The sequence below is a fragment of the Ammodytes marinus genome (assembly GCF_949987685.1).
Source record: "Ammodytes marinus genome assembly, chromosome: 3".
Taxonomy (NCBI): domain Eukaryota; kingdom Metazoa; phylum Chordata; class Actinopteri; order Uranoscopiformes; family Ammodytidae; genus Ammodytes; species Ammodytes marinus.
This window is the reverse complement of record NC_137232.1, coordinates 29,600,450-29,628,357: the sequence shown is the minus strand read 5'-3', so window position 1 is coordinate 29,628,357 and position 27,908 is coordinate 29,600,450. Positions and strand designations below refer to the sequence as shown.

Sequence of the window (27,908 nt, the reverse complement as noted above, 5' to 3'; positions counted from 1 at the left end):
AAACATGCAAAAGCACTTCTTGCAGTATGAGGAGGCCAATGAGAACCCCTAGCAAAGTTTGTTTATTTTTTATTACTTTATTTATTTTATTAGCCTATATTTTTGTCTATTTTTATAATCTGTGTATAATCTTTATATAATTTAAGTTATCATTTTATTCTTAGTGCCTTGTATTTCATGAGAGGTGTAATTGTCAATTTATGCCAACGGTTTTGTAAACGAATTCATTTTCAATAAAAAAAAAAAAAAAAAAGGATCTACCGTCGCTTCCATGTGACGTCATGATGTGGTTGTCGGTTGCACTTTCGACAGATTTGAAGTGTACAATTTTAAATTATATTCACACAGCAACATTACAAAAATTCAGCGCTATTTATAATAATGTACTCAATATAACCCCGGGTTTTTGCTATGAAGAGTAATTTCTTTTATATGAATTTATAAATGTGTTTTCTCACGAAATTACCAACTGCTGCAGTCACTTAAATTGACTTAGCCAGAGAGCTAACATGTGAGCAGATTGACAGGATAAAATACAGGTTGCCATTCATTTCCCCGAAGAGAGAGAGGTTTGGGACATATTATTAACCTTATTTACATTAGTCATTCACATGTTCTACGTTCTCCAACTGGCTAAACTCGTAGCTAACGTTTAGCATGTCCTCTGTCCGACACTGTCAACACTGCAAGCGTCAGTAGACACCAACTGCACGGAGCACAACATGTCTGCTTGTAAAAGGTTGCTTCACTTTGTGAAGCACAGGAGCTTGTGGACGCATGTTCGGAGAAATGTCACGACGTGGTCTCCTGTTGGAGCCGCTTTCAACGCCAAAGCTCAAAAAAGACTGAACCTGTTCGAGAAAAACGTGGTTTGTATATAAACTTAAGTTTTCTCAGATACACCACTGCTACAGTAATGCACACAGGCTCAGTGAAATTATAGATACTGATGAATAGAGACTGCATTAGATCATGGTAAAATGTCTTGACAGTCCCCCTATGTGTGTCTGTTTATGCGTGACCTCTTGGTTTAAGGGTTTGTTTGGGGTGCCAGAGCTGAGCTGTCCTGCAGGCTTCCAGGTGGCTACGAAGAAAGCCCTTGAGGACACAGAGCGGCTGGTGGCCAACGTTTGTTCCTGCCCTCCAGGGGTTGAGACGGTCGAGTCCTTTGACCAGCTCTCAGATGGTTTGTGTAGAGTGGCAGATTTGGTAAGTTCAACCCCCGCAAAATCTCTAAAAAAAACCTTTGCATCAGAACTAGTATTAAGATTATTATGCAGAATCAGATCGTCATATCATGGATAAAATACACCTCTAGCCTCGCAAGGTGATAGTTAGGTAGAGTAGTAAACAATATTTTTTTCTTATTATAACAGGCTGACTTTGTTAAAGTGGCACATCCAGATCCAGCTTTTCGTGAGGCTGCAGAGAAGACCTGCATAGAAATCGGCACAGTTGTGGAGAAGTAAGAGGCCGAAGTCGCTGGTCATTTAAGGGACATTCTGCGTGTTGACAGATCTTGAGCAGCACTTGATGGATTGGTTGTATGTTTCAGGCTGAACACTAATGTTGAGCTGTGCAAGAGCCTGAGGAAGTTGCTGGAGAGCCCAGACATCTTGGCTAAGCTGGACCCTGATTCGAGGTAATTTTACTGCCATGTCGTTTAGTATCTGGCTCTATTGTAGGCTTGTGCGTCTGAAGGAGGTGTTGAGACTGCTGTGATTTATTCTATTCATTGTTTATCTCTTTCCATTATTATATTCATAACTAACAATAAGTGACTGATTTGAAATGTTTCCCTTCTAGACGTGTGGCAGAGCTGTTCATGTTTGACTTTGAAATCAGTGGGATTCATTTGGATGACAAACTGGTGAGACGGGCGTGATGTGAGGTCTGCCAGCTTTACAATAACCTGGGAAACATTTTAATTGAAACAGATAAGCAATATTTGTGTTAATCCCCCTTATTCACTGAACATGCTGCTGTTCTCTCTGTAGAGGAAAGAGGCTGTCGCTCTCCACGTGAAGCTACTGGACCTGTACCATGAGTTTCTGGTGGGCTCTCAGCTTCCCAACAGAATAGCGAGGTCGGCCATTCCTGACCATCTGCACCTGCACTTTGCAAGCGAAGGAAGCTTCATCCAAATTGGGGGATTACATGCAGAATCCCCAGACGACTTGGTGTGTAATCTTGTTTGGTTTGTGTCACTGAAACACTTCTCCCTTTTGCTCAGCAGGTGGCAATGTTTGCAATGTAATAGATTGTAGGGGCTGCATGTACGGGCAGGTTGAACATGGCACTGTGGCCTGTTCTGATAAATTATCAGATTCTCTTTTAAAATGCTAAGATTAACTATACAATCAGCTCAAATACACTCTCTTAAATTGACCAACTTTGATTAAATTGATTTTAATATTTGACTGCTTTTTATGATACAGCTGTGCATTAATTCAGTGTTCAACCTAAGTCACGTATAAAAAAACACAGTACTAATTGTTGTCTACAGAGCGTGGTACCATGGATTTTGCTCTATCCTCTTTCCCCCGTTTATAGGTGCGAGAAATCGCCTACAGGATTTACCTCTATCCGAACGCAGACCTGATGAACTGTCTTGAAGAGCTGCTGAGATGCAGATACAAACTGGCCAAACTGGTGGGCTACGAGTCCTACGGACACCGAGCCCTAAAGGGAACCATGGCCAAAACCCCAGGTTCACTCTCGTCTCTCTCCCTCACTATCATCGTGGTTACCACTAGTCAGCACTGTTGCTATGTGGTTGTTCGATGGAGACAAAAATGATTTCATGAATATGAGATATACACTGTAACTTCACTTTTTTCCCTTTGCAGAGACGGTGATGAGCTTTCTTCAGTTATTAACAGACAAGCTGTCTGACAGGTACATTCTATTCTTGTATGTTTTTGTCAAATATGTTGAAAACCATGTACAGATCACAGATCCAATATTCCGTGAGGCGTTTGTTAACATGACCTGATTTTGCTTTCATGTTGTCTTTGTGTTGTGTCATTAAAACTTATAAGCTGGTGGACAAGTTAACACAGCACGATGCCCGGGAGTCCACATTCACTGAAAAGAGTGTCCCACAGATCTATTTACTCTTCTATGTGCTATAGTGATTTAATTAGTTCTCGTCACGGTTTCAACTGGTGATTCACACTGAGAGGGCCACAGGCTCTTTGTGTTGTGTGAATTTTCCTCCCTGTCTTCTCTGGCTCCATCAAATTGTCTAAAAATAGGCAAAGTCGGGTGGACCCCACTTTAAATTACCCACAGGTATGAATGTGATCCTGGTAGCCAGTCCTGGGTGTTTCCCCTTATTTCAGCCAAATGCATGCTGGGATAGGCTCTGAACCCCTCCTCGTTGTCCCTGAGTATTGATAGGTGGGTAAAGACTCGAATGAATGCCTCAAGTCAATTAGTACAAAAGTTATTTTTCTCTTTTATCTCTCAGATCCGCTCTAGACTTCAAGATGTTGAGAGAAATGAAGAAAAAAATCAACCCTCGTAATGCTGTGAGTGCTTTTTTTGTCTTAGTTTTTTTTCTTTACACATTTTAGTAGATCCTGATGCTTTCATATATTACACCTTTCCCAAGGTGGAATCAGCTATTCTAGAGAAAGCGTGTTGTCAAAATCAGTGAATATCTCCTCAAGGTCTGCTAAACAGGCATGTTGCTAGTCACGGTCGACCCCCTTTGTTTATATACAAATTTACAGAGCCTAGGCTGTGTATTAACAGCAAAAAATGTCAGCGCCTCCACAGACGGGTTGGAGATATATTCTCTGATTTTGACAAAGTGATTTTGACAACAAGCGTTCTCCAGAATTGCTGTCGCCACCTTTTAATTAGCACTTAGCTCATATTTTTACTGTTTAAAAGTGTTGTGTGTCTTAAATAATATATTCATTCAACAGGAGCTCATGCCATGGGATCATCCGTACCTCAGTGGTGTGTTGCGTGCTGAAAGGTCAGTCATTGGTATCTTGTGAGTCCCATGATATGTATTTATCTGTCATTTGATAGTCATCTCAATCAGTATCCTTTGCGTTGGTTTAACATGTTTGTAGTGCTATATTCCAAAGATGTGTAAGTTGTTGTTTTGTCCCAGCTCATCCTCAAGTGTCACATCCTACACAAGGTGTTATGGGAGATGGGTGGCAGTTTTCCAAGTGTTCTCTATAAATCCTTTCTAAGTCAGGACAATAGGATCTGGTATGATATGCCTCGTTTCCAACGAGTAGAGCAGGTCGGGTTGGAGCGGCTCAGAGCGGGACAGCTCGCTTTTAAGAATCTTGGTGGTGTTTCCACCGCCGACTCTACCCTTACTGGTAGGGCGGGGTTTAGGCTGGACTGCGATAGCCGCCGCCAGAATATGGGTCAAACTATCGGGCTGTGGAACAACTGTGGTCAAGCCAGCGGTCTCTCGTTTTTGCTTGGTCAAACCAGCCGCTTCTTTATTTATTCCCCCCGTGTTGTTGTGAGCGTAAACGGACAGAGACGGCTCGGTGCAACTGATAGAGACAGTGAGCGAACAGTGCTGGCTGCGGCAGCTACGTGACATCGTAGCAGTGGGACACAGTGTAACCAACTGATTAATTTAATGACGAGGAAAAGCAGTAGACATACTATTGGGACATACTTTTACTCTTTTATTTCATCATAACATTGCATTTTGATCCTGCCTCTTGCTTTTAAATCCGTCGCATCCCTGTTTGTTTTCATATGGAGGCTTCGTAGATGTGACGTCACTTCACGTGCGCACCGGATTGTGGGTCAGAATCGCCTCACCTCAACCCACAGGCCACCTGGGCGCCCCCAGACTAATTTAAACAGTGTTCATTTTGTGCATTTGTACTTTACCATTCAGGATTTCAATCTTTAAAACATTCAAGCAGTCACACTCCAGGTTTAGCCATTATTAACATTTTACATATATACTTTACTTTTAGTTTCCCAGCACTCACCAGAGACTAATAACACAGTGGGCTGAACGTCCAAGAAGTCTGAAGTAAATCTTTATTGCAGACATTATAGATGCCTCTTGGAGTCCTTTGGGTTTGCGTGCACACTGCCATGTGTGTGTTAGTGACTGTGTGCATGGAATGGATTCTCTTGTCTCTTGCCATACTCTTTTTTTCGATTCTTCTATATGTAGATTTTGGCTCTCAGAGTTGGCAGGAGGTCCCTAAAGAAATGTTGGATGCAGTCTGATCTCATTAGAAAGCAGTTTCCCCCATAGCTGCTTCTGTTTCCTGCCATACACACACGTCACACACACACACGGCTGTTAATCTCTTTGACAAACACACTCTTCACCATGTCATGCTTTTTCTCTCAATTACTCACTCAATCATTTTCTGTTTTATCTCTGCTTTTACATCAGTAACCATTTGGACTGAAAAGTGTTTGAACCATATTGAAATTAGATACCGTATGTGAGTGTGTGTGAGATTTACAGAGGGTAGCTGCTGTCTGTTATTCATCACTGATAATACACTAGATATAGTGTTGAGCTAAACAAGGGTTATAGCGTGGATGGCCTCTGAGCTCTGGCAGTACACTTCATATCACACATGTATAATTGCCATTAGCATGCAACACAACATTTGCAGAAATAATGTGCTTCATTCAAACTTGGTGGTCATTGTCATGCTTCAGAAGTAATTGTGTGTGCATACGGTCTGAAAGGCCTTTTGGGACACTTGGTCTCTATGTGTTTGTGTTTAAAATTGTAGGACACTCTCCTGAGTCAAGGGCTAATCTTTGATACATAGTACAAGTCTTTTTTCTTTATTTGAGATTGGGTCTGAGGGGATAAGGAACATTCTACATTACCTGTAAGAGTCAGCCAAAATGGCTGCCTCGCTCACTCATGTTTGTCTGTTTTCGTGTTTTGCCTCGAGGCAGGTACAACATAGAGCCCAGCCTGTATAGTCCGTATTTCTCCCTGGGCGCCTGCATGGAAGGTTTGAACCACCTCTTCTCTCAGCTGTACGGCGTGTCCCTTATGTCTGAACACCCCAACGCTGGAGAGGTCTGGAGTGAGGATGTCCGCAAACTGGTAGATACGATTAGTGCAAAATGTGTGGATGGGATTGTGTTTGTGCTCATGAGGTCTCGCTAATCTGTAATATCGATTAGATGTATTTTTGTCGGTTGATTTTTCTTTCCAAAGTTAAAGGAAAAGTAAGCGATTTAGTCCTTTCAGCTAATTTCCTGTCAGTTACTGCAGTTAGCAGTCCCCTCCCTCGTCCCTACGTCACCACCACATGAACGCACAGCCGTCTTTGTCAGACAGAGCAGCGAGTCATTGTTCATGGGCACTCCTGATTGGATAAAAACGGGTGGAATACTTTCATCTGGCAATAACTGCAAAGCTGAATGACTTTGAGACCTGTGTCATGAAATGTGCATACTGTTTATTGATGATTTATGATTGCTGTATGAATATAGAGTGATTTAACACATATATAAAAACAAATATTGCTTACTTCTCCTTTAAACCAACGACAGTTTTAGCATAGGTCAATATTTTAAAGGTCAAAGTGTTCAAATCCTGTGTGTGTGTTAACGTCTGTGTGTGTGTTCCCAGGCCGTGGTACATGAGACAGAGGGATTATTGGGATACATCTACTGTGACTTTTTCCACCGGCAAGATAAACCTCATCAGGTGTGCAAAAACAAAACGGTCATCTACTGGTTCATGTCATCTTCTCCTCTGAAAATAGGGCTCTCAATGCCTATATTTCTCTATTATTTTTTAAATCAAAGAATATATGATACTATACTATACTATATACTATTTTCACGTACTATAATACGGAGCCTCGATACAAAGTCATAACATAAGTAAATACATCATTCTATTATATTGACTGGTCATTTATCCCAATATTAAGAAGAGTAAAAAGAGTTTGTACTTGTTCTTTAACCTACAATGAGTTTTTAAATTTGTTTCCCATCATCACCAATCAGTTGATAACCCTTCAAAGCCAATAACAGGTGTTTTATAGTATAAATATTTTAGATTTTTCAGTAAAGTTATGATCATTAGATGCCAGAGAAGACCAATCTACATTATACTTTCCACTACCACCTCCTCCTTCTCCTTCTCCCTCCAGGACTGCCACTTTACCATCCGCGGTGGCCGCTGGTGCCAGGAAACGGGTCAGTACCAGCTGCCGGTTGTGGTGCTGATGCTGAGTCTGCCCCAGCCCACCAAGAGAGCCCCCACCCTGCTCACCCCTGGCATGATGGAGAACCTCTTCCACGAGATGGGACACGCCATGCATTCCATGCTTGGACGCACACGCTACCAGCATGTGACAGGTACCCTTTTCCCAAAAATAAGCAAAGTAATTGTGGGTATGTGTTAGGGTCTGGCCACGATCAATAGACCTTCCCAAGTCAAGGGGCAGCACCTACATGTGCATTTCAAATACCACTGCACGCAATCGGATAGTACTACAACCAAGAGCAATGCATGAACAAGATGGCGCAGGGTTAACTGGTAAATTAAACTTTTGCCGTGATCGGTCAGCAACAGAAATCTTTTCTTTATTGCTAATGGAAGATTTGAGTGGGATCTTCCAAATCATAAAGTGTCAAGGCCAAAGCCGTTTTAAAGACAAACGTATCCGCAGCCATCTTTGTTGTTTACCATCACGGCTTTGATGGCTCATGCCCAGCACTGTCGTCATACGGTTACGTCCGCCCCCAGAGCCCCATACATAGGGCTCTGGCCCGCCCATATCAGATAGAATGATTTGATTGGCAGTTCCGAATTTTCCGACATGGTTAGTGAGCTTCAATTGATCGTGTCCAGACCAACAGGCTTAGCAAATTTAAACTTGCCAGTGGCAGGTCTAGATTTCCAGGCTAGGTAAGTGTTATTTTAATGGAAGATTTAGCAAAGTAATAACAGTCCATGTGGGGTGGTCGACGTGTGACGTTGTATGTATCCTAAAATTTCACTAGCTAAAATGATAGTGTTGGATACAGAGCTGTAGGTTATTCATTTCAGTGTGGCGAATTGGAAAAGGAGCGTAAATCCGATTTAAGTGTAAACCCCTGAGGAGAGTTTTAGATTATCCTTGGCCACCAAAGCTGTCATTTGATACTCTTACACACATGCAGTTGATATATTTCTTTCTCCGGTAATTGAAGATGCCCAAAGTATTTATTTTACACTAATAACAGTATCCATTAACTTAACTCCAGGCTGTTCCTTAAGTGGGTGCCATGTTTACACCTGTTGAGACGTGCAGGAGCTTGACAGTTGCATTATCGGAAACATAATGCTCCTCGTAAAAATGTATCAGGTGTTGCAATTTGGATTACATTTAGACACCTGCGAATTGTCAAAGCGAGGTAGAGTATCCACAGCCTCGCTGTGCGCCGACCCACCACACAGGAAGAGTGAACTAGGCCACTCACCTTCCTTTTGTTTTTAAGTTTTTCTCATATCTAAGCTCTGATATCTTCTCCTTTAGGAACCAGATGTTCCACCGACTTTGCCGAAGTCCCCTCCATCCTCATGGAGTACTTTGCCACTGACTACAGGGTCATCAGCCAGTTCGCACGCCACTATGAAACTGGACAGGTACACCTATTTTTGACACCTTCACAGCTCTAGTAAAATGCATTTTGCAGTAATTTTTTCTAGGCTTTGTAGGATGGTTTTGTAGATATATGATAATAGAAATGTTTACCATCAGGTCATACTGTATGATGCCAGAGACGGGCAGATATAATTCAATAGCAAACCATTTAAACATAATATAAAAAGGATGTACTTTGATGCTTGGATGAGATGAAGATCATGTTCTTACCGGTTCCTTGTGTCCGTGTCTCTGTCTGCTCAGCCTCTGCCTCAGAGTATGGTGGCTCGCCTGTGTGAGTCCAAGAAGGTGTGCGGGGCCGCAGACACCCGGCTGCAGGTAGCATCTCACACACATCACTTACAGTTATGTCTAAAAGTATGGTTCACTTTCACAAGGGCAAAACACCATGTGTTGTGTGATGAACAATCTGTCAAGCACAAAGGCCTCATGTCCAGTTTGGTTCGACTTGGTGTTCATGAAACCAACACAGATTTCTACAGATTACTACAAACATAGTTTGCACATCCCTAAACTAAAAAAATTATTCATCCTATTAAAAACATCTTGAAGAGAAGTTTCAAAGTTTAAGAACTTTAAAATAGTTAATAATGGTAAATATGGAATATGGACTTATTTATTTGCCCCTATTTCTATTGAAGACTCTACCACATGTCTGGACTGTGTTCATTTGCTTTTAATATTTACTGATTCAGTAGGAAGCGTTATTTTTTTCTTTCACTCTCTCTCTTGGGTAGATTTTCTATGCTGTCTTGGACCAGATCTACCACGGCAAACCTCAGAACTGCTCCACCACAGATGTACTTAAGGAGATGCAGCAGAAATTCTACGGCTTGCCTTATACACCCAACACGGTACCTCCCAGACTGTTTTTGTGCCATTTAACAACAATGTTCTCTGCCCCAACTTCTCAGCAGCACCACAAACTTGAGCGAGGAGCCCTTTTAGCTTTTCTACTCGCCTCTCCCTTTCTCTGTCTCTCCTCCTCCCTTTCTCTCTGGTTTTATATCTTTAACCCAGGCACAGCAGCATTTAAGGGATTAAAGTTCTTTTCTTTTTTTTTTTTTGAAGCCGTGCTAAAATAACAAAGCAGAGTTAGACTTTGAATCGGCTCTCCCTGGGGGAAATATTTGAAACTCTTCCTCCCGGTTCCTTTTAATGAAAAAAGCTCTCTATTTCCCCCCACTTTTACAGCTGTGGGTGAGGGGATGAGGCCATGAGGGAGCGGGGAATAAAAAAAACACAGTCATAATTTAGCCAGGAATGGCCATCGTATGGCTCTGGGACTATAATTATGTGGGGTGGCCATCAGGAATAGAGATTACAGAACTGCTGTATATTCTTCGCCAACTTTAGTGGCGAAGAATATACTTTAGTGGCCTGGAGCGAAGTGCCCTGCTTTGGAGCACCCTTTCCGGGGGATTGTGGTTGTTATATATGTTATAGTTTCCCACTGTCTTAGTCGTTCCCTCTTCAAGCTTTCAGACCATGCTGAAAGCTCTAGCAGACACCTCGCCTCCGTCTGAGCAGTAAAACCGCAGATCATTTTCCTCATTTGAACTCTGCAGAAAATGAGGATGATTGCCGTGCTCAAGTTTCTCCAATTTGATCATCATTGGATCAGAGCAAGTGAAAACAGATTTGTTTAGATCCTTCAGAAACAGACTCTACTTAAGGTTCTTTTTTGCCTTTTTTCTTTCTGGGAAAAGTTTCCACAGTAAAGTGAACACATTTGAGTGGCTAATAGGTTATGGAGAGCCGTGGATTATAAACATTAGGGTGATGCTGACATGTGTATAGTTTACAGAGCGGGGCTATCATTTCCCGCCGCTTACTGAGAGGGAGGATCAGCTGCGAGTAACACGGACCACATGCTCACCCTTGAGCCGAAGATAATATTTGGAAACAAATGGCAGAAAGCAAGATGTTCTGCTCGCTGTGTTGACATTTCTTTAATCTGCGATTCTTGGCCTGAATGCTTTAGGGACCACGTGGTTCGCTTTGCTGCGCCATTTTTTTAAAAAATGAGCAGGGTTTTTGATGCACGCTCGGCTCAAGTACACATAATCCACATCCTTCTTGTACAAAAATGGGGAGTTGCACCTTATCACCACGAACAGAACACCACAAGTTGAGTTGAGAAAGACAGGAAAAAAAAACAAAAAAATGCCTTTTATCTCATTTACAAGAGGAACAGAGTGAAAAGGCTGCACTGACTTTGTCTCCTTTGTATGTAGGGATCAAAAGGGATATTTGGCCGACATGTCACCCACTTGCACACACTCTCAAACGTCGACATTAATCACTTGATGTGTGGCCGAGGGGATTGGAAACAAAGAGGAGCTTGGAAGTCTGAAAATCATTTTCGTGGCACGTTGTGACGAGTGTTTTAAAGCAAAGCCCTGGCCTGAACAGTGAACCAAACAGCTCTTCAATGGCAGCTTTTTTTGTTTCCAGAATATCAGCAGTCATAAAACCACAGAAGAATTACAGTGGAATCAAAGAGTCTTCAAATCAAAGGCTGGGCTTAAAACTTAAATGAAAATCCGCAAACCTCAGTGTGCATTTTCTTTTCTTTTTTTCTTCTTCAGTACATCAATACGCTTTGTTTTTCTGCATCAGAGGAATTTTTGAAAAAATTTTGTCAGTACATCCAAACTTTCCCTTTTTATCAGTTTTATACAGTTAGACAGCTAAAACAGACCTCCAGCCTACATGACCCCAAGGCACTGCAGCGTTCAGCTGACCAAGCAAACTCCGTTGACTTTAGCTCACCCAAGCTTTTCTGAGCCATAACTCTTCTCTGGAGTGCTATTTAGTCTTATTAAAGTGGCTACAGCCCAGAAGTCTCGTCAAGTCTGCAATAAATTGGAAATCATCATTATTGGCCCCAAATCCCTCCTCCCCTCCACCCAAGACTTCTCACTTTGCATTGATGGACACACAGTCACTCCCTCCCCCCTGGTCCGAAACCTTGGAGTCATCCTAGATCCTACTCTCTCCTTCAAATCCCACATCAAGAACATCACTAAAATATCTTTCTTTCACCTCCGTAACATTGCAAGCCTTCGACCCACTCTCTCCCCCTCCACTGCAGAAACACTCATTCATGCCTTCGTCACCTCCAGACTGGACTATTGCAACAGCATCCTCTACGGCCTCCCCTCCACCGACCTCTGCAAACTCCAATATGTTCAGAACTCTGCTGCCAGATTACTCACCCACACCCGCTCTAGAGAACACATCACTCCCATCCTCAAACAACTTCACTGGCTCCCAATACAGCAACAAATTAATTTCAAGAACCTGCTCATCACCTACAAAGTCCTCCATAACCTTGACCCCCCCTAGCTTACCGACCTCCTCAAATAACACTCCCCCACTCGCCAACTCAGATCATCTAACACAAACCTTCTGGGCCCATCACAAGATCAAAACACCGCACCCTAGGAGACAGAGCTTTTGCCATTGCTGCCCCAACCCTCTGGAACTCCCTCCCCCCAAACAGCCGAAACTCAGACTCAATAAACTCATTGAAAAGCCAACTCAAAACTCACCTCTTCAAGAAAGCATATGACACCTGACTCCACCCATACCACACCTGACTCTATTTTGAATTTGTTTTTGTATCTTGTTTTCGTGTTTTTTCTTTATGTATATTCTATGTGATGTAAAGCGTCTTTGAGAGACCTCCAAAACAGCGCTATATAAAACCTATCAATTATTATTAAGTCGACACTTTTAAGCATTATGTTGGATCCGATGGGCAGACCTTATTTTAACGTTTATTACACTTATGTATGCCAGTAACTTCTTTTTTGAAGGTAATTTATCATAAAAGTATATTTTATAGACATATTTTGGTTATGCCGTTTTACAATTGTCCACTGTGCTGTATTTTTTCATTCTTCCATTTCAAGGATTTTAACAGCTGTATGAACATAAAAAGGCATGAACTAATTTATATTGGAATTAAAGCAGAGTCATTTAAAGGATGTGTCTATGTAATGCAGATGCAGAGCTAACAAATATGATTTCAGATATGATCTCGCAATACCACTTTGTCAATGTGATACGAAACTAATGAAACATACTTTTAATACATTTTTATAATGTCATTCTAATTGGAGTATACTGTACATGGTCTTATAAAGTGTATAGTGAGGTCTCAATTTAACTGTATTGAGAACTCCTTAAAATACTCCTACATTTAAATGTTCAAACCTACAGTGTTATTGTAGGGTTTTACAATACTTTTCTTTACTTTTGTAACTTTTTAATTTTCAACTTTTTTTATTTTGCAAATCAAGGTTGATGAAGTAACCAAATAGGGTAAAATGAAATTTCCAAAAGTGTTTAAATATGAAGACATAAAAAGTTAAAGGAACTGTTTTGGTTTTATGGTCCCACAACATGACGGTTTTGGTTCACTGTCACAGCTCTCATCTGTGTCAATTTAGCAGGTAGCTGTTTTCAGCTAAATGCTATACTACCTGCCCAGCACCAAAGAGCAAACCAACAATGTTAGCAATAGCAACTACCGGATGAACCTATTGGGGACTTAAGCGGCTAAAAAGCCAGATATTTTCCCCAGGAGATTAAATAAAGGTTGTATATACATGCACTTATAAGGTGTTCCCAACAAGACTCCATAAAAATGTTACTTAAAATCAGTTATATTTGCATATATGTAACTGTGTGTTACATGTTAACCGTAACAGCTTTATTGTTGCCTTATAAGGCACTTTAAACATTACACTGCACAGATAGCAGTCCCTCCAATCACTATAAAGGCACCAGGATTGTCTCCAGCATTGGTACTTACTTAAGCACATAGGTAATTTGCTTACACACCCGGTACATAAATTGTCTACTTCCTCTGACTCAGACAATTATTTCACTTGCAATTGGAGTATAAATAATTAACATGCTTAAAGTTATTCTTTTTTTTTATGTGGAGGTGGGACGTGTGGTTTTGTTAACTGTGGCAGCTGCTGTCTTTTATAAATGGCTGAATGTTTTGAGTGTTTGCCAGCTGAATTCCCCCTGGGTCCCCGTTTACAGAGATCATAAAAGAACCTCAACTTTATAGATATGAAGGGGAGGGGGTGGGTGGCCCCTCGGGCAACTACTGGGAGAAGAGAGAAGGGGGCTTTCTACCAGTTTAGGAATTTCCATTTTTTTGTCGTCAAAAGAAGGAGCTGGCAGGTTATGATTTAATGTTTTTTTCTTTAGGGTTTGCTGGAGGATAGGTGTATTTACTTCCACCTCCCACATCAATAAAGACAATAGAAGCAGCTTTAAAGACGAGGAGGCAATTAGTTTTATGATTTTCTTTTTCATTTCTATCTACTGACAGTTGCAGTTTCGAAAACTACAGGAAGGAGAATTTTTTTTATTTTCTGCAGTTTTTTCACTTTAAGTGTATGGAGATGTTTTTAAGCCTAGTTGAAGGTTCATGTCTCATTTTGGTCCTTCTTTGCCACAGTCATGGAACAGCTACTCTCAACAGCTTTTATAAGCAGAAACATGTTAAGCCTTTAAGGGCTATGATGTCCTCCCCCTGCCACACACAACACATTTTTAAAAACTAACACATACTGTCACGGGAATGTTGCATGCTCTCTTTGTGGTACTGTCTTTATTTGGGATTGTTTATCTCTTCTCCCCACTGTGAGTTTGTTCTGTTTCCATCTTATCTCATGTTAAGCTGCCCTGTCATTCTGCTAGGTGAAGATGATAATGGTGTGAGCTAATTTTTATTTTATTTTTTGTAAATGTCCTCTACAGGCATGGCAGCTAAGATTCAGCCACCTGATTGGCTATGGGGCCAAGTACTACTCCTACCTCATGTCCCGGGCTGTGGCCTCAATGGTGTGGAACCAGTGCTTTGTTCAGGATCCTCTAAACAGGTGAGACGGCTGTTAATGGATAGTGGATAAAAACTGTGAACTAAGTAGAAAATTATCATTTACCATTCAATTCTCTTTGAGTGGTATGGCGCTAGTGTTTTAAAGGTGGAGTCAGTAATTCTGGAAAAGCTTGTTGTCAGAATCACTTTTTGTCGCAAACCGCAAATATCTACTCATGATCCGCTACCTGTCCGTACTGTGTGTGCACTGAAACAAAATACACAGCCTAGGCTCTGTAAATGAGAATGTAAATAAAGGATATGTAAACAAAGGGGGCCCACAGCTAGCAACATTCCCGTTTACAGAGCGTAGGCTGTGTATTAACACTGGGTTTATTTTTTTCAGTACACACAGTACGGATTGTGAGGAGATATTCACTGATTTTGACAACATGATTTTGAGGTCGGTCCACGTGGAATTTGTTTGTTTGAAATAATTTGACATCATAGTGGGAAAAATTACTTAATGAGTCATTGCATTTCGATACTAAAACAATTAAGGTGTCCAACAGTATAGGGACAAGTGCATGCTATTCACTGGGGTTGTGTTATTTTAAAGTCATTAATCACTCATTCAGCTCTGGCACTACAATGTCTACAGAGGTTATGAGGTATGCTTTGATTAACCCACACCGCCTTGACTCCTTTAAGTCCCTTGTCACCTTGTGTTCATGGTGAGAGAGAGTTCCACAAATCATGTAAAGGCATTTAAGTGTAAACCTGTTTCGCGTTTAGAGCTCAGAGACAGATGCCCCCTGACAGGCCTAGATACTGTTACAGTCTGTGCCGCCTGACATTGAACATGACATTAATGTGAAACTCTGTCACGACTTGGCACTGGCAGGTGTCTGCGAACTACTCCCTACCATCCACGTTGCCAGGCCCTCCCTCATCACAAGTGTTTGCCCTACAAAGCTCAAAGGCTTTGTAAAAAAAAAAATGAAGGCCAAAGTTGTTTATTACCGTATCTCCAGCCCTGCAGTGTTTTCCCCTTCCCTTTTGTCTTTTCCTTTGGCTGTCTATCTGCCTTTCCTCCATATACGATTTTGTTTTAGTTCCACCTGCACATTTTGAGATCTCTGTATCCTGCCACCTGTCTGTTGTGAACAGGCAGCTTAGGAAGGAGACTTGGCCCTGGGCTCGGCGTGTCAGCAGCAGTGGCGGTGGGGTGATAGGGACTAGAGAAGCAGACGGGAGAATACAGGTGTCTGTAACATTATCTCTTTCTCTTCTGTGTTTGTCTTTCTCTTTGTCAGGGACATGGGCGAGCGTTACCGCCAGGAGATGCTGGCCCATGGAGGAGCCAAGGAGCCCATGCTGATGGTGGAAGGTAACTTAATATGCTTTTATTTATTTTTCCCCCCCAGGAAATGTTAAAAGAAGTAAACTATAAAACTCTGTTAAGGACTGTATCTTATGTCCTCCCTATACTATTTTTTGGCTCTCAGCTGACCTTCTGACCCCGCAGCCTTCAGGCAGCAGTCGTCCCACCTTGTTCATTTGCCCTGGTGGGATTTAGCTGTTTTTGCAGAAATTCTAGGATTCCCTAGAGATCACCTGCATGTTTCCTTCAGTTAAGGAACTTAAAATAGTCAGTCATTAGCTTCCAGTAGCATAAGGTTGAGTATAAGTACTGTAATGCAATGCTGGTGAATTTTTTTGACATGCTGGACAGCCCGCAGGGCTAACTGCTGTTGAATATGTTTTTTTAAAGCATCACCTCTCATATGACACTTTTTGAAAGAAAAATACTTTTACTAGAGTTACAATTTCTGTTGGTGGAAAAGTGTCCACACATAAAAACTTCGATAATCAAAGCAACTGAATCTGTTTTTGTTGTACTGATTTGTGATGTATTTTACACATTTGACAATGTTTCTTTTTTTGTGCAATCAGCAATGACATTTTTTTTATTAATTACAAAATAAAAAGATAATTAAATAAATGAAAACAATACGTGGAAACAGAAAACATTGCTACATCTCAGAGGTAGCATAAAACAATTCTTAACTTTATTTCTACCATTGCATTATAAAGATGCAATTCCAATTTAAAAAAAATAGAAAAACAAGTAACAAATAAGACTTTTCATCTTATTAACTACAGAAATTCACACATTACACATTTGATTAAATAATGTTGGGAAGGACTATGAATCAATAGCATTCCTTTGATATTATGATGTCCATTGCTGTCCTTAAACCTGACCAGTAAACATTGTGTTGAAGAGGATCACCTGAGGCCAAAGTTGACATAGTCATCGGACAGAAGCAGCTGTGAGTCTATTACTCAGGTTGTATTTTTTCAGGTGTTCACAGCTGCTGTGGTTTGGCCCGCTCTGTACTTCAGTTCCCACAATGGCACACACTCACCAGTAACTCGCCACCCAAGGTTCCTTATCCTTGTTTACAAGAGCTTTGTCAACCCAGAGACACAGCCGGCACTGCTGTGCTAGGGATTGTCGAGTCAACTCCCACGCAACCATATGCTTTTATGCAAGTCCAAACCTTTTCTGAGGTCAGTTATTTGATCTGCTTAAAAGAAAAATGTTGGCTAAATAAAATTATGTGTTATGCTGCTTTTTATATAGTTATACAGTATTCAGTTTTATCAGAGGCAAAATCCAGAAGGAGGGAAAGAGAGACACATGGATGATTATAGGTTTGGGCCCTAAAGAGTGCTGACTCTGCAGGGCTGAAAACACACACTGGTACATTCCACCAGCCGTTTAACCACCTCAGAAACATTCTTCAGCCATGCCAGTGCCCCAGCTCTAGAGATGTGAATGTGTCCACCACTTTGGTTCAGACCGAAATGTCTTGCCAACGATTGGGTATATGGACATGAATTATTTTCCACACATGCATGCTCCACTCCCCAGAGCTTGCATCCTACTTGTTTTGGGGATCTCATGATATTGCCTCTAGTACATCATCAGGTCAGAATTTCTATCCCATCCAGTAATTTGGTTTATAACCTCCAAAAGGTATGACTGATCAGCCTCAGCTGTAATTTGTATTTCATGCTAATTATTAAATTGTGGGAGAACTCACTAAAATATTATGGTGAACAAGGTATCATGATGCTGTTGTTAGCATTTAGCTAAAACCTCACTTTGTGGGTTATATTATGCCATGTATTGTGGTTAGTAACCATTAAACTACACTGGCAGATTATGTCATTACAGTAGTATCTGCAGTTCATTTAATTTGGTCTTGACAGGCCAAAAAAAAGTACTTCCTCCAGTTGCCCTCTTCCATTCATCCTCCCATTGCTTCTTGTCTCCTGGTTGGGCATGTCTGGGCCTATGGTCTGGGCCGGACAACAGAAGAGAGTCATGGAGAGGGAGTAGTAATATCAGGTGACATTTGGGAGTGTACTGTAAATCTCTCCCTCAGGGTCACCTCCATCGGATTGTCCTTCCGACAGCTCCAAACAGGGCTGCGCCCCGGCCTCTGAAATTACAGCCGCCAACATATTGGATCCTTGTTATTAAATCTACTGTCCAATTAACTGTTGTTGAACTGACAATATTTTTATTTTTATGGCTGCCTTTGAAGAAAATTCTCCTCCAATTATAGGCCAAGGCCTTGTGTGCCTGGATACTTATCAGGGTAATTGATCCATCTGGCTGTCTTTCCCAGCCATAAGTCAATGTACAGGCCTCCAAGACAGGAAAAACGTCTGGTTTTGAAATACCACTCTTCCAGAATAAAATAATTTTACAACAAAAAATTTAAATCAAATTAAAGGATCCTTGATGTAGGTAAATGTTAGCTCCAGTCTCACATTTCTCTATTCTCTGTTTCTCCCGGGACAATATTTTATTCCAGTTTTCTTTCTGTGCTATTGTAATTATGAAAATAATCTGGAACTTTATTTTTTTTATCGTAATAGAATTGGTTCCATGTCTGGATAAATGCTCATACTAAAGTAAAAATGTCCTCACGTTGTGAAGGGAGACTCATCTGACCACCTCACCATTTTGATTGCTGCACATCCTCATCATTTATCCTAACATCATGAAAGCCGTGGTCAGAGTTATAAAACTGCATCAGTGCATGTGCTGAAACATTTAGCTTTTCACCACTGTTTTCTATGAGGTTGAGAGGTTCATAGTGACCATCTTGAATTGCTATTGGGGAATGGAAAATGATTTTGAAGCAAATAAGAAAGGGCCCTTTTATGTCCAAAGCAGTATTCAGGCCAGAGGAAGGATACAGAATCCAGATCACATAATCCTTTCAAACAAAGACCCTTGTAAATGGAGGTGTGTAACATTTCCCTGCCAACCCCTTCGGCGAGGTTGCAGAGGGGGCACGAGGGCGCGCGAGGGAACCGGAGCAGGCCCAACAAGGCCAATCAGAGGCCAGCCTTTATCTGCGTAGCTCCCTGCCCTTGCGACTGGAAGTTTCCCAGGAAAAGACGGTGTTGAAATGTAAACCTGGGCGTCAAATCCAGGGCCGCAGCATCAGGACTGAGGAGGCTAGTCAAAGCAAAAGTGAGAGGTTTAGAGGGACGTGAAACGGAAGGAGTGAGTGAAAGGTGATTGAGTCCCTGAACTGAACCTGGGCTCCTGCTACACAGAGGGCTTTCATGGCCCAGACTGTTCCCATGGCCCCGACTGCCGGGCTTGGAAAATGGATCTACTTGGGATTGGTAGCCAGGTCCATAGACCCTTTTAGTTTTTTGTTAGGAGGCAGCCTGACTTAATGGTTCTTATGACTGCTTGCTTAGTCGCTAATAAACTCCAGGAGCATGGTGGTCCCACAAAACATTTATTACAATGATGTAAAATTCTGTCTGAACAGAAGAAGTAGATTGGACAAACTTCACTGCATATGTGATAACCCTTATACTCCAGAACAGACATGATTTGCAATGAGAATTTTCAGTTCTCAGTACAGAGGTAAATATCAAATCATCAATCAACTGAGAAAAAAAGTTATTTTATTCAATTTAGTTTTTTTTTTTTTTATTGTCTGATTTTATTATATATGTTTTAATAGATGAAAAATCATTGGGCTTCATCATCTGGAGACCACAAATCATACCATTTTTAGCTATGTCATCAGGTAAATATGTTATAAAATGTCTGATTTTTAACACACAAAGTTGCATAGATCAGATTTTTGAAACATAGTAGTTGTATGCAGGTTTAGGTGAAGAGAGTTTTCTTTCATTGGTTTATCCTAAATAACATAGCAGTTTTTCTTAGTTTTTTTCCTTTTGTGAAGGCACTGGCTCAACAAAGAGCCTCCCAATGCAATGTTTGTCAGCACCCTTGTCTTGCTTGCTTTCTGGGCCCGTCTTAAGTGTTGCTTGTAGAAAAAGCTTCCTGAACTTCAAAGGTGTAATTACAGAGGCAGTGAGCCAAAGGTTTGGCCTCCAGGTTTGACAAAGTTAACTGCCTTTCACACCTCGACATGTTTCGAATGGTTACGAGCTGTGGCTGAACGGCTACTGATGTAGCCAGAAATGTGTTTTGAATGTCCAATCGTAAACTCTTAAGTGACTCGGAGCTCTGTGTTGTCAGAGTCTGCGTATGAATATTGTTTCATACATAACCAGGGAATATGGTAGCGGCTCAAGTTACTACACGCTGTATGCAGTCAGTTCACATTTTAAATGTAGAAATTTGGCACAGTGCTGCTCCCTCCATGTGGGTGTAACCAGCATAAAATGAACCAATTAAACCATGAAAGAGCAGCGCAGCCAAGCCCATGGGACTGGGATCAATAGCTCTCAGGAAACAGGCGGTTTCAGCTAGGCCTTCTGATTGGTTAAGGAACCTTTCCAACAGTAGTGATTAGTAATAGCAGAATACAGGTGTGCTTGCTACACTTTATTTTTTGGAGCCTGGACATTTCTTTCTTCATAGGTTTTTCTTAAAATGCATGTTTGTATAATGGTCAAAATCTTTAAATTGAACCCATATTAACCCCCCCTCCCCCCCCAAAAAACTCTATGTACTGTTCTTCGAAGAATGTAGGTCATCAGACAGTTTACTCCCAATTTCTTTATCTGCGACAGAAAAACTCTTTCTAGGCGGTAACTCAGATGTTTGATAAATTCAGCCAGCAGTAGCTGGAGGCCGGGCACCAATTTTGAAACATTTGTTCTGAATTCTCGTCCCCAGAGCTGTCATTACCGGGGCTCAGAGCTGTTAGCCAGCCACATAGGTCTTCATTTGACTGATACCCATCGCCCACCACCCTTTTAAGTAAATAAAATATTCTGTGCCTGCTGTGTTTGTTCTCCTGTGAGAGATAAAGCGCTCTGTACTTGTAAAGTTTAGTCTGTTAAGATGTTAAGTTGCTGCTTCATTCCGAGATCAGAGGGTCTGTTTTTTCTTTTCACAAGGATTGACATGTTTTAGCATTTTTGTAATTGGTGGAAAAAGCCACGAGTTATGATGCCATAGTACACTGCCAATAGTAAACGAGTTTCCATTTCACAGTGAAAAGAGTCCCTCTGATCTGTGTTAAGAAAATAGTTACTGTTTCAGACTTAGAAGAGGCCGCATAAGTCGAGCTAAAGAACCACCTCTGTGATTTCAGCGCTCCCACACCAGCTTAGAAAAATAGGGCTGCGATAGAGAATGAGTAGTGCACTTTCCTTCCCCAACTAGTGCTCCTGAAGTACCCCTGGAGCATTATACTCAACTGCCAATAGCTCCAGCGGGCTGTTCAGTGCCAGGGCTTTTGGCTTAAAAAGTGCATTCTTAATCAGCAATTAGTCTAAGGATGCGGACTTAAAAAAAGATTCCACTGTTGCTTTAAAAACGTTGTTCGTTATGTGTCTTTTAACACCTGCCGTTTTAGCCAAAGTGTTGTTTGTTGGCCAAGTTGGCAAACACTCAAGGCCCCTGAGATGACTGTAACGGGTAGAAGCCTCACTCCTCAATGACTGTGTCGGTGCCATTATGAATGGAAATGGAAACTCTTAAATCCGAGATGACTCACATGGCAAAGCCTCTGTCCTAAGGCTCTGAGAACAATGGAAACAAAGTACGGCCTATGTTTAGTTTGGCTCTGCTTTTCCTCTGTTCGTCGTCAACAGTGAGTGTATAGTTCTACCCACTGTAAAGTTGTCAAGCATGCATTGCAGACCAGTACTCTACCTGCACAACGGCAGCACTGTTGTTGCAAAGTGTCTGGAACTACTTGTCCCTAAAATAGTGTCCAGTGGGGCCTTAAGAGGGGTTGGTGGGGGTATTATTGTGTACCGATGTATTTGTCAAAGATGTTTGCACCGCAAAAATGTTTATTCACCTCCATGTGTTAAGTTGTGGAATCACAAATCTCAAAACCTGGAAATTGTATCTGTTTCATTGGGGCAATACTGCTGGAGGTTAGGAGGAATTTGGATGAGTTGACCCTTTTTAAATGCAAACCAAGAATGTTTGTAACAATCCACAAGATTCCACCGTCTAGGTTTTTATAGTTGAAGCAGTGTCTCTCCATCTTGAACTGGACAGCCCTTCCATTTAAATGAATGGAACAGAGGCAAAGGCCTTGCATCCATTCCATTTTTTTGCATGAGCCGGTCGTACCATTGCAGGTCTGTTTTGTTTCACGCAGCTCCACCTCCTTGTGCAAATCTATAAAAGCAGCCTCTCCGATCAGATACTCCCCCGCGGGGTTGTTATGACTTTGAGGTTATCTGTGCATTCCATTGCTACTCGCCCGGGGATCTGGGCTGAGAAAAAGACTTGCTCCTCCCTGCTTATTGTGCAGCCTCTCCTCATCTCCCGTTGGTGACCGAGTGACACCCATGTCACACCCCGAGCCGTTAAGTGATGAGAAGCCGACGATTGTGCTGTAGTTTACCTGACTATCCTCAATGACTAACCCCAAGGACACCTCCTTTCTGCCCCCCCCCCCATCATTATCTTAGTGTTTACGTTGCTTGTATTACACACTACCCTGTAGCGAGGCGCCAGACATTAGTCCCCCCACCCCCCTCTTCTGTCAGGAAATTACATCTAATAGAGAAAGTGCTGTTGACGCTCCAGACGGTGTACAGAGAGTTCAAATAAGGTGCTGAGCCCACAGCTCTGTCTGCAGTATAACAAAAAAATCAAGCAAGTAAACAAGTATCGTGTATGAACATGTGTGAACATGTGCGCTTTTTTTATGCTTACACTGATGTCTGCCATTAAAGGTGGAGTCAGCGATACTGGAGGTTGCTGGTTGTCAAAATCACTTTTTGTCTAAATCAGGGAACATCTCCACACGATCCGCCTCCTGTGAGTGCGCTGATACACAGCCTAGGCTCTATTAACTGGTATGTAGACAAAGGGTACGTAAACAAAGGGGGTCCACCTTAGTTATCAACATGCCAGTTTACAGAGCCTAGGCTGTGTATTAACTGGACTCGATTAATACATCATTTAGGGCCCGTGTCCACCTAGCGTGTCAAGTTTGTCAGGGTCAGCATGTAAGCACGCTGATGTCTCCACAGAGCTGCTAGCAAGACTGTAGTCTTTTTTTCTTTCTTATCAGACCTAGCTGTCCTTTGCAGGGGTAGTGATTTGAATATGTCTCATTTCACCCCTCACACTATGACTTTATCTGGGATTGAAATTCAGGGATGGAAATAAAAACACTGTAGCACTTAACAGTTCTGTAACTTGTATTTCCTCGCAATGCCAACTCTCTGAAAATGGATTTAGGTGCAACTTGATAAGCTACCATGGGTATCCTGTCTATTTACACCTGTTAATGCAGCTTGAGCTGTTCATAACATGTCGGTCTCCTCTTTAATGCGGCCCATCAACTGCCACAGATGTCAACACTGGTCACAGCAAAATAATCCTGCAGCTCTTTTAATCAGGGCTATCATTAATGGTTGGAAATCATGGCTCTCATGATGTCATGTCTTGTAACCGGGGGCCTTGCGGTTGTGGTGCGTTAGGGACCCTTGTATGCTGGTATCATCTTCTAGCTATGGGGCAGGGCGCTACTGGTGGGTAAAAGGAGATGATAATCCCTTCTCTGACGCTCTCATGCAAGGCGATTCACTGTACCCGGTGTCTACCTGCTTTGCCAGTTTCAGGATGGCAGCAATACAGACTCTTGTGTGTATGTGTGTGTTTGACTGTCCATATCTTTCTGTGTGTCCATGCGTTCAGGGTCGCTGTGTGAAACTCTTAACATTTCCATTCATACATGCCTGTGCAGACGTGTGTGTGTGTGTGTGTGTGTGTGTGCGTTGGAGGTGACCCATGCAGGAAAGAGGGGGGAGGGGGAGAGAGCGCCTATTTACATTGGCAGCTACACAAGGGGAAATGAACTGACTTCAAAGCGGGCGTGCAGCTGAATTGTAAAGAGAGCAAGGGAGTCCTCCATGCATGAGCTAGCAGACAGGCTCTCAAAACACAGACAGACATTCCCAGGGCTTGCTCACTGGCCGCACAGTCATATTTGCTCTACGGCACTAACCAAGTCTGGTGTAACGAGCAATGTGAGCTCAGTATCAACCCCCTATAAAGCACTTTAAAATGTAGACGATGTATTAGTTTTTTTAGTTTTGTTAAAGAGAAGATGTTGAGAACTTCATAGCTTTGTTTTATTACACGCAGTCATGTCATCACCATCTGAGGCCTGTTAAAGATATCCACAAAGGTTAGTTTTATTCAGTATAGGCAGAAGGTGTGAGTGTGCTGCACACTGTCTTTAATGATTGGATATAATGAAAAAAGTGAGTTTTGTTGTCCAAACGTTGCAATACTTTATATACGTTCACTTTACAAAACACTATTTAGAATGCAACATTTCAATTACTATATTAATGAGAAATGAAACTTAGAAGATCCACAAATGTAAAAAGAAAACCCTTCGAAATCTGAAACTATATTAATAATGATGTTTTATGGAATAAGAGCACATTTCAAAAAACATTATGTCTCAAAAATTATGGAAAATTACAGACTGAAAGCTGAGCACATTGGGCTTACTAATAAGCTGAGCACAAGGTGAATGTCACTATCGTAACATTATTGTAACGAATAATAGAGGTCAGCAGACAGACTTGTATGGGTTTGAATACTTTTGCAGATGTGTTTAGACTACCAGATAATAAATTGAAAAGGCCACAATATAAGGGCAAAACAAACTCTGCATTGTCACAGAAAATCAGAACTGAGCAGAACGGATCTTAAAAGCTGAAGCAAGTAGATTGATCATGGAACTGCTAAAATGTCTCTAAATGCCATTGACCGCGTGTTTTCAACCAGAAAAGCAGGAGCTGGAGAGGTACCGTGTCCAGATGGCACCTTCCTGTCTGGTTACGCACAGGATAGCTGGAAAGAATGGAAAGTGGTTTGCCTGGCTGCATTGGACATTGAGGATGTTGAAGATGTATACATCTTCGCTGGCATGACGGTGGGGATGCTTGCTTTGGGATTTGCTTTGTATGTTCTGTATCGCAAACTGAAGAAACTCATTGTTGCACAAGCGGAAGGGAGAGATGGAAGATGTACAGCGTGGAAAGATATACTGTAGATGGAATAAAACAGGCTATTACTGCTGTTCGGGAGGGGATAGCAAAAATTGTATCCGGTATTGCATCTATCAAAGGAGACATCACAGCTATCAAAGGAGAAATCGCTGGAATCGCTGATATCAAAGGAGACATCGTAAAAATGGCTACAGTGGAAAGAGAGGATAACGATGAGTAATTAAAATTCATTGGGAAAATGGAAAGCATGTCAGTTGTGCAAGGTCAATGAATAATGAGAATGGAAATTGACTGTGTATTGGACTGCAGCTGCTTAACAATTTTTTTTTGCAAAATCATCAAAAACAACAAAATTGTGTTTTTTCTTTTTTCTGTAACAGTAAATGTGTATCTGTGTATCTGAATCTGAATCTGATGAAAATGGGGGCTGGACCTGATAAGCCTTTGGCTTCTTCCGTCACCCTTTGGACAACACAAAGTATGATGTACGATGTGAAAGAGATAATTGTGTATTGTGTGGAATTGTCCGAAAGAATAATAATTAAAAAGAATTAGAATAATTCTTCATTAAAAAGAACATTCAAACAGCAACTTTTTTCTCATGTTTTTGAGAATATACTGTAGAGGTAAAAGCTGCAGCTGGCTTCTAGTGTGGACTGAATGTTATTGAAATAATTTCTGTCTGTGGTTCTATATGGTATGTGGCAATTATTTAGAAAAATTCTAAGGAGCAGATGCTTGCATCAAGGCACTCAATTGGATTTTGGCTTAATTTAGGTTAACAACCTCACTTGCTTTAAAATTATTTTTAAATATATCCCTCTATTTCTCCAGAGTGCTCTGTTATGTAAAACCACTAAGCATTTGATCGTAAAAAATTAAGCACGAGAGAGTAATGGACCAGTTCATCCCAGTGCCCAGCCAGAGCTTTTATTCCTATACACACACTCTATAACCTGCTACTTTGTGTTTTTGTGACAGGGATGCTGCAGAGGCAACCTACCATTGAAGACTTTGTGGATGCCCTTGTGTCCGAGCTCAACCCGAACTTCGAGACCTTCATCATGGACTCTGAATCCTGAAGGAAGCCTGTAGCGACATGGCTTAAACCCTTTACAGAGGGAAGAGAGCACTAGTCATGCTCTTGCCAAGAGGCATAAAGACAAGGCAACAGGGGGCTGTCGTTCTCATTCATCTTTAATTTTTTTTAAATTGTCTGTAAATGATTTGTTATTGTTTATATATTGCTGGTCTCTCTTAAAGTCACATTGACTTATTTGATATATCTGGCTAATATTAATGTCAATAAAGGTAATATGGTAAGAATTACACATGCTACCAAAAGTCCTGGTTATCCCTAAATATTGATTCTTGCAGATTATGGGAAACTAACATTCACATATACATTATCAATGCTCTAGAAGACACCCTTAAATCACAATTCTTTAGTATTTAACAGATTAAACAGTAAATTGTCAGCAACTGATTGTTTAAGACAACTGTACTTTATAATATAACATAATATAAATAATGAATTTCACTAAGTTCAACTGTTAGTGGTTTTTAATTATGCCATGTGCCTTTCTCTATAATTCAAGAATCCCACAACTGGTTAAATATCCATTCTCAGCTCAGATATTAGCAGAGCGTTGTTTTTTCCTGATCAAATCAGCGTGAGGAAGAATACTTAATCTGCTCTTCCTGTCGTGCTCATTGTTTAGGCTTTCAATTAATACTGCTCCATCTGTTTTGTCTGTCAGGAGCTCTGAGGGGGAAGGAGGAGGTGGAGGTCAGCGCAAAGAGAAAGACTGCTCTCTTTTTTTTTCTTTTTGTCATTTCTGATCTGGATTGTCTTAACAACTTAGCCGTTGTAGCACAGTGTAGACATGTGGAATGTGTACGTTTTTTTTTTTTTTAATATTTTCTACTTCTTACTTCAAACTGTCAAAGCAAATCAAACAACACTATAAAGCAGAGCCTCTTGTTGCTTGGTTTTCTAAAGGCGTTTTCCCCATCGACAGACTGTTTGTTTCAACACATGCACACAGCTGCTCCATGCAACAATGTCTTTGCTTGCCTCGCTCAGATATTAGACCCGAGGCGGGCGGCGAGGAGCAGATTTCCCTGGTTGTAAGATTGTGCGTGCTGGGTGGCTCTAACCACACAGAGGCTGCAACACAGCAGTCTGGATGTGAAGTGTCTCCAACGTGACTGTCATTCCAGATCTGATTTGGTCTCTGTGATCTATTTCCAGTTGAACCTGAGGCAATAATATCAGCAGATACTCACTTCAGTTGAATTTAGATACCATGTTAGTAAAGAGTTTCATTATACTTAAAGTAGCACTTCACAAATGTAACGCATCTTGAAAGGTGCACAATGCAGTTACAGAGGAGGGTGTTTGTTTACATTTGCAGAGCCTACAGCTAGTTTACAAAACATCTTCTTTACATGTAATCTTTAGTATTAAATTATTCTATCATTAATCAAAACAAATGATTTTGAGGCACCTGGAACCAAATGTAAGACTAGAATATGTCTGTGAACAAAACTTTGGGCCCTGTGAACAGTGAAACAGTAACTTTTAATGTAGCTTTTCTAACATAGAACAGTGTTCCAGGGATCCAAATTTCCTATGAGGAAGTTAGTTTATTCAGTTATGAGAAATTAGGTTTAGAACATGTTCACTTCTCTGACACACCCAAAGTTACATAGTGCCTATTTAAGGTTACTTGTCATAAGGAGTACTACTCAGTTGTATAGTATCACAGTCGGATGCCAGATGAAGTACAACTGAAACTAATGCAACAGTCCTGCTATAAATTGTGCCCACGTGAAGGTTATGTTTAGTTTTAGTGGCTACAGTGTGGGGTGCTGTTGAGTTGCATTAT

The 27,908-nt window shown here is 41.3% G+C and overlaps 1 protein-coding gene across 1 annotated transcript; it reads left to right on the top strand.

The window, feature by feature from the left end:
- Positions 1-510: 510 nt before the first annotated feature.
- LOC307269818 (mitochondrial intermediate peptidase-like) lies at positions 511-27,012 on the top strand. The gene is made up of 19 exons (XM_080052888.1): positions 511-869; positions 1,036-1,209; positions 1,377-1,465; positions 1,556-1,642; positions 1,807-1,870; positions 1,998-2,180; positions 2,554-2,710; positions 2,850-2,898; positions 3,473-3,533; positions 3,936-3,988; positions 5,929-6,082; positions 6,614-6,691; positions 7,143-7,350; positions 8,514-8,623; positions 8,886-8,960; positions 9,380-9,496; positions 14,433-14,554; positions 15,810-15,883; positions 25,999-27,012. The coding sequence occupies exons 1-19, from the start codon at positions 723-725 to the stop codon at positions 26,097-26,099; spliced, it is 2,103 nt and encodes a 700-aa protein (XP_079909014.1). The 5' UTR covers positions 511-722; the 3' UTR covers positions 26,100-27,012.
- Positions 27,013-27,908: the final 896 nt, after the last annotated feature.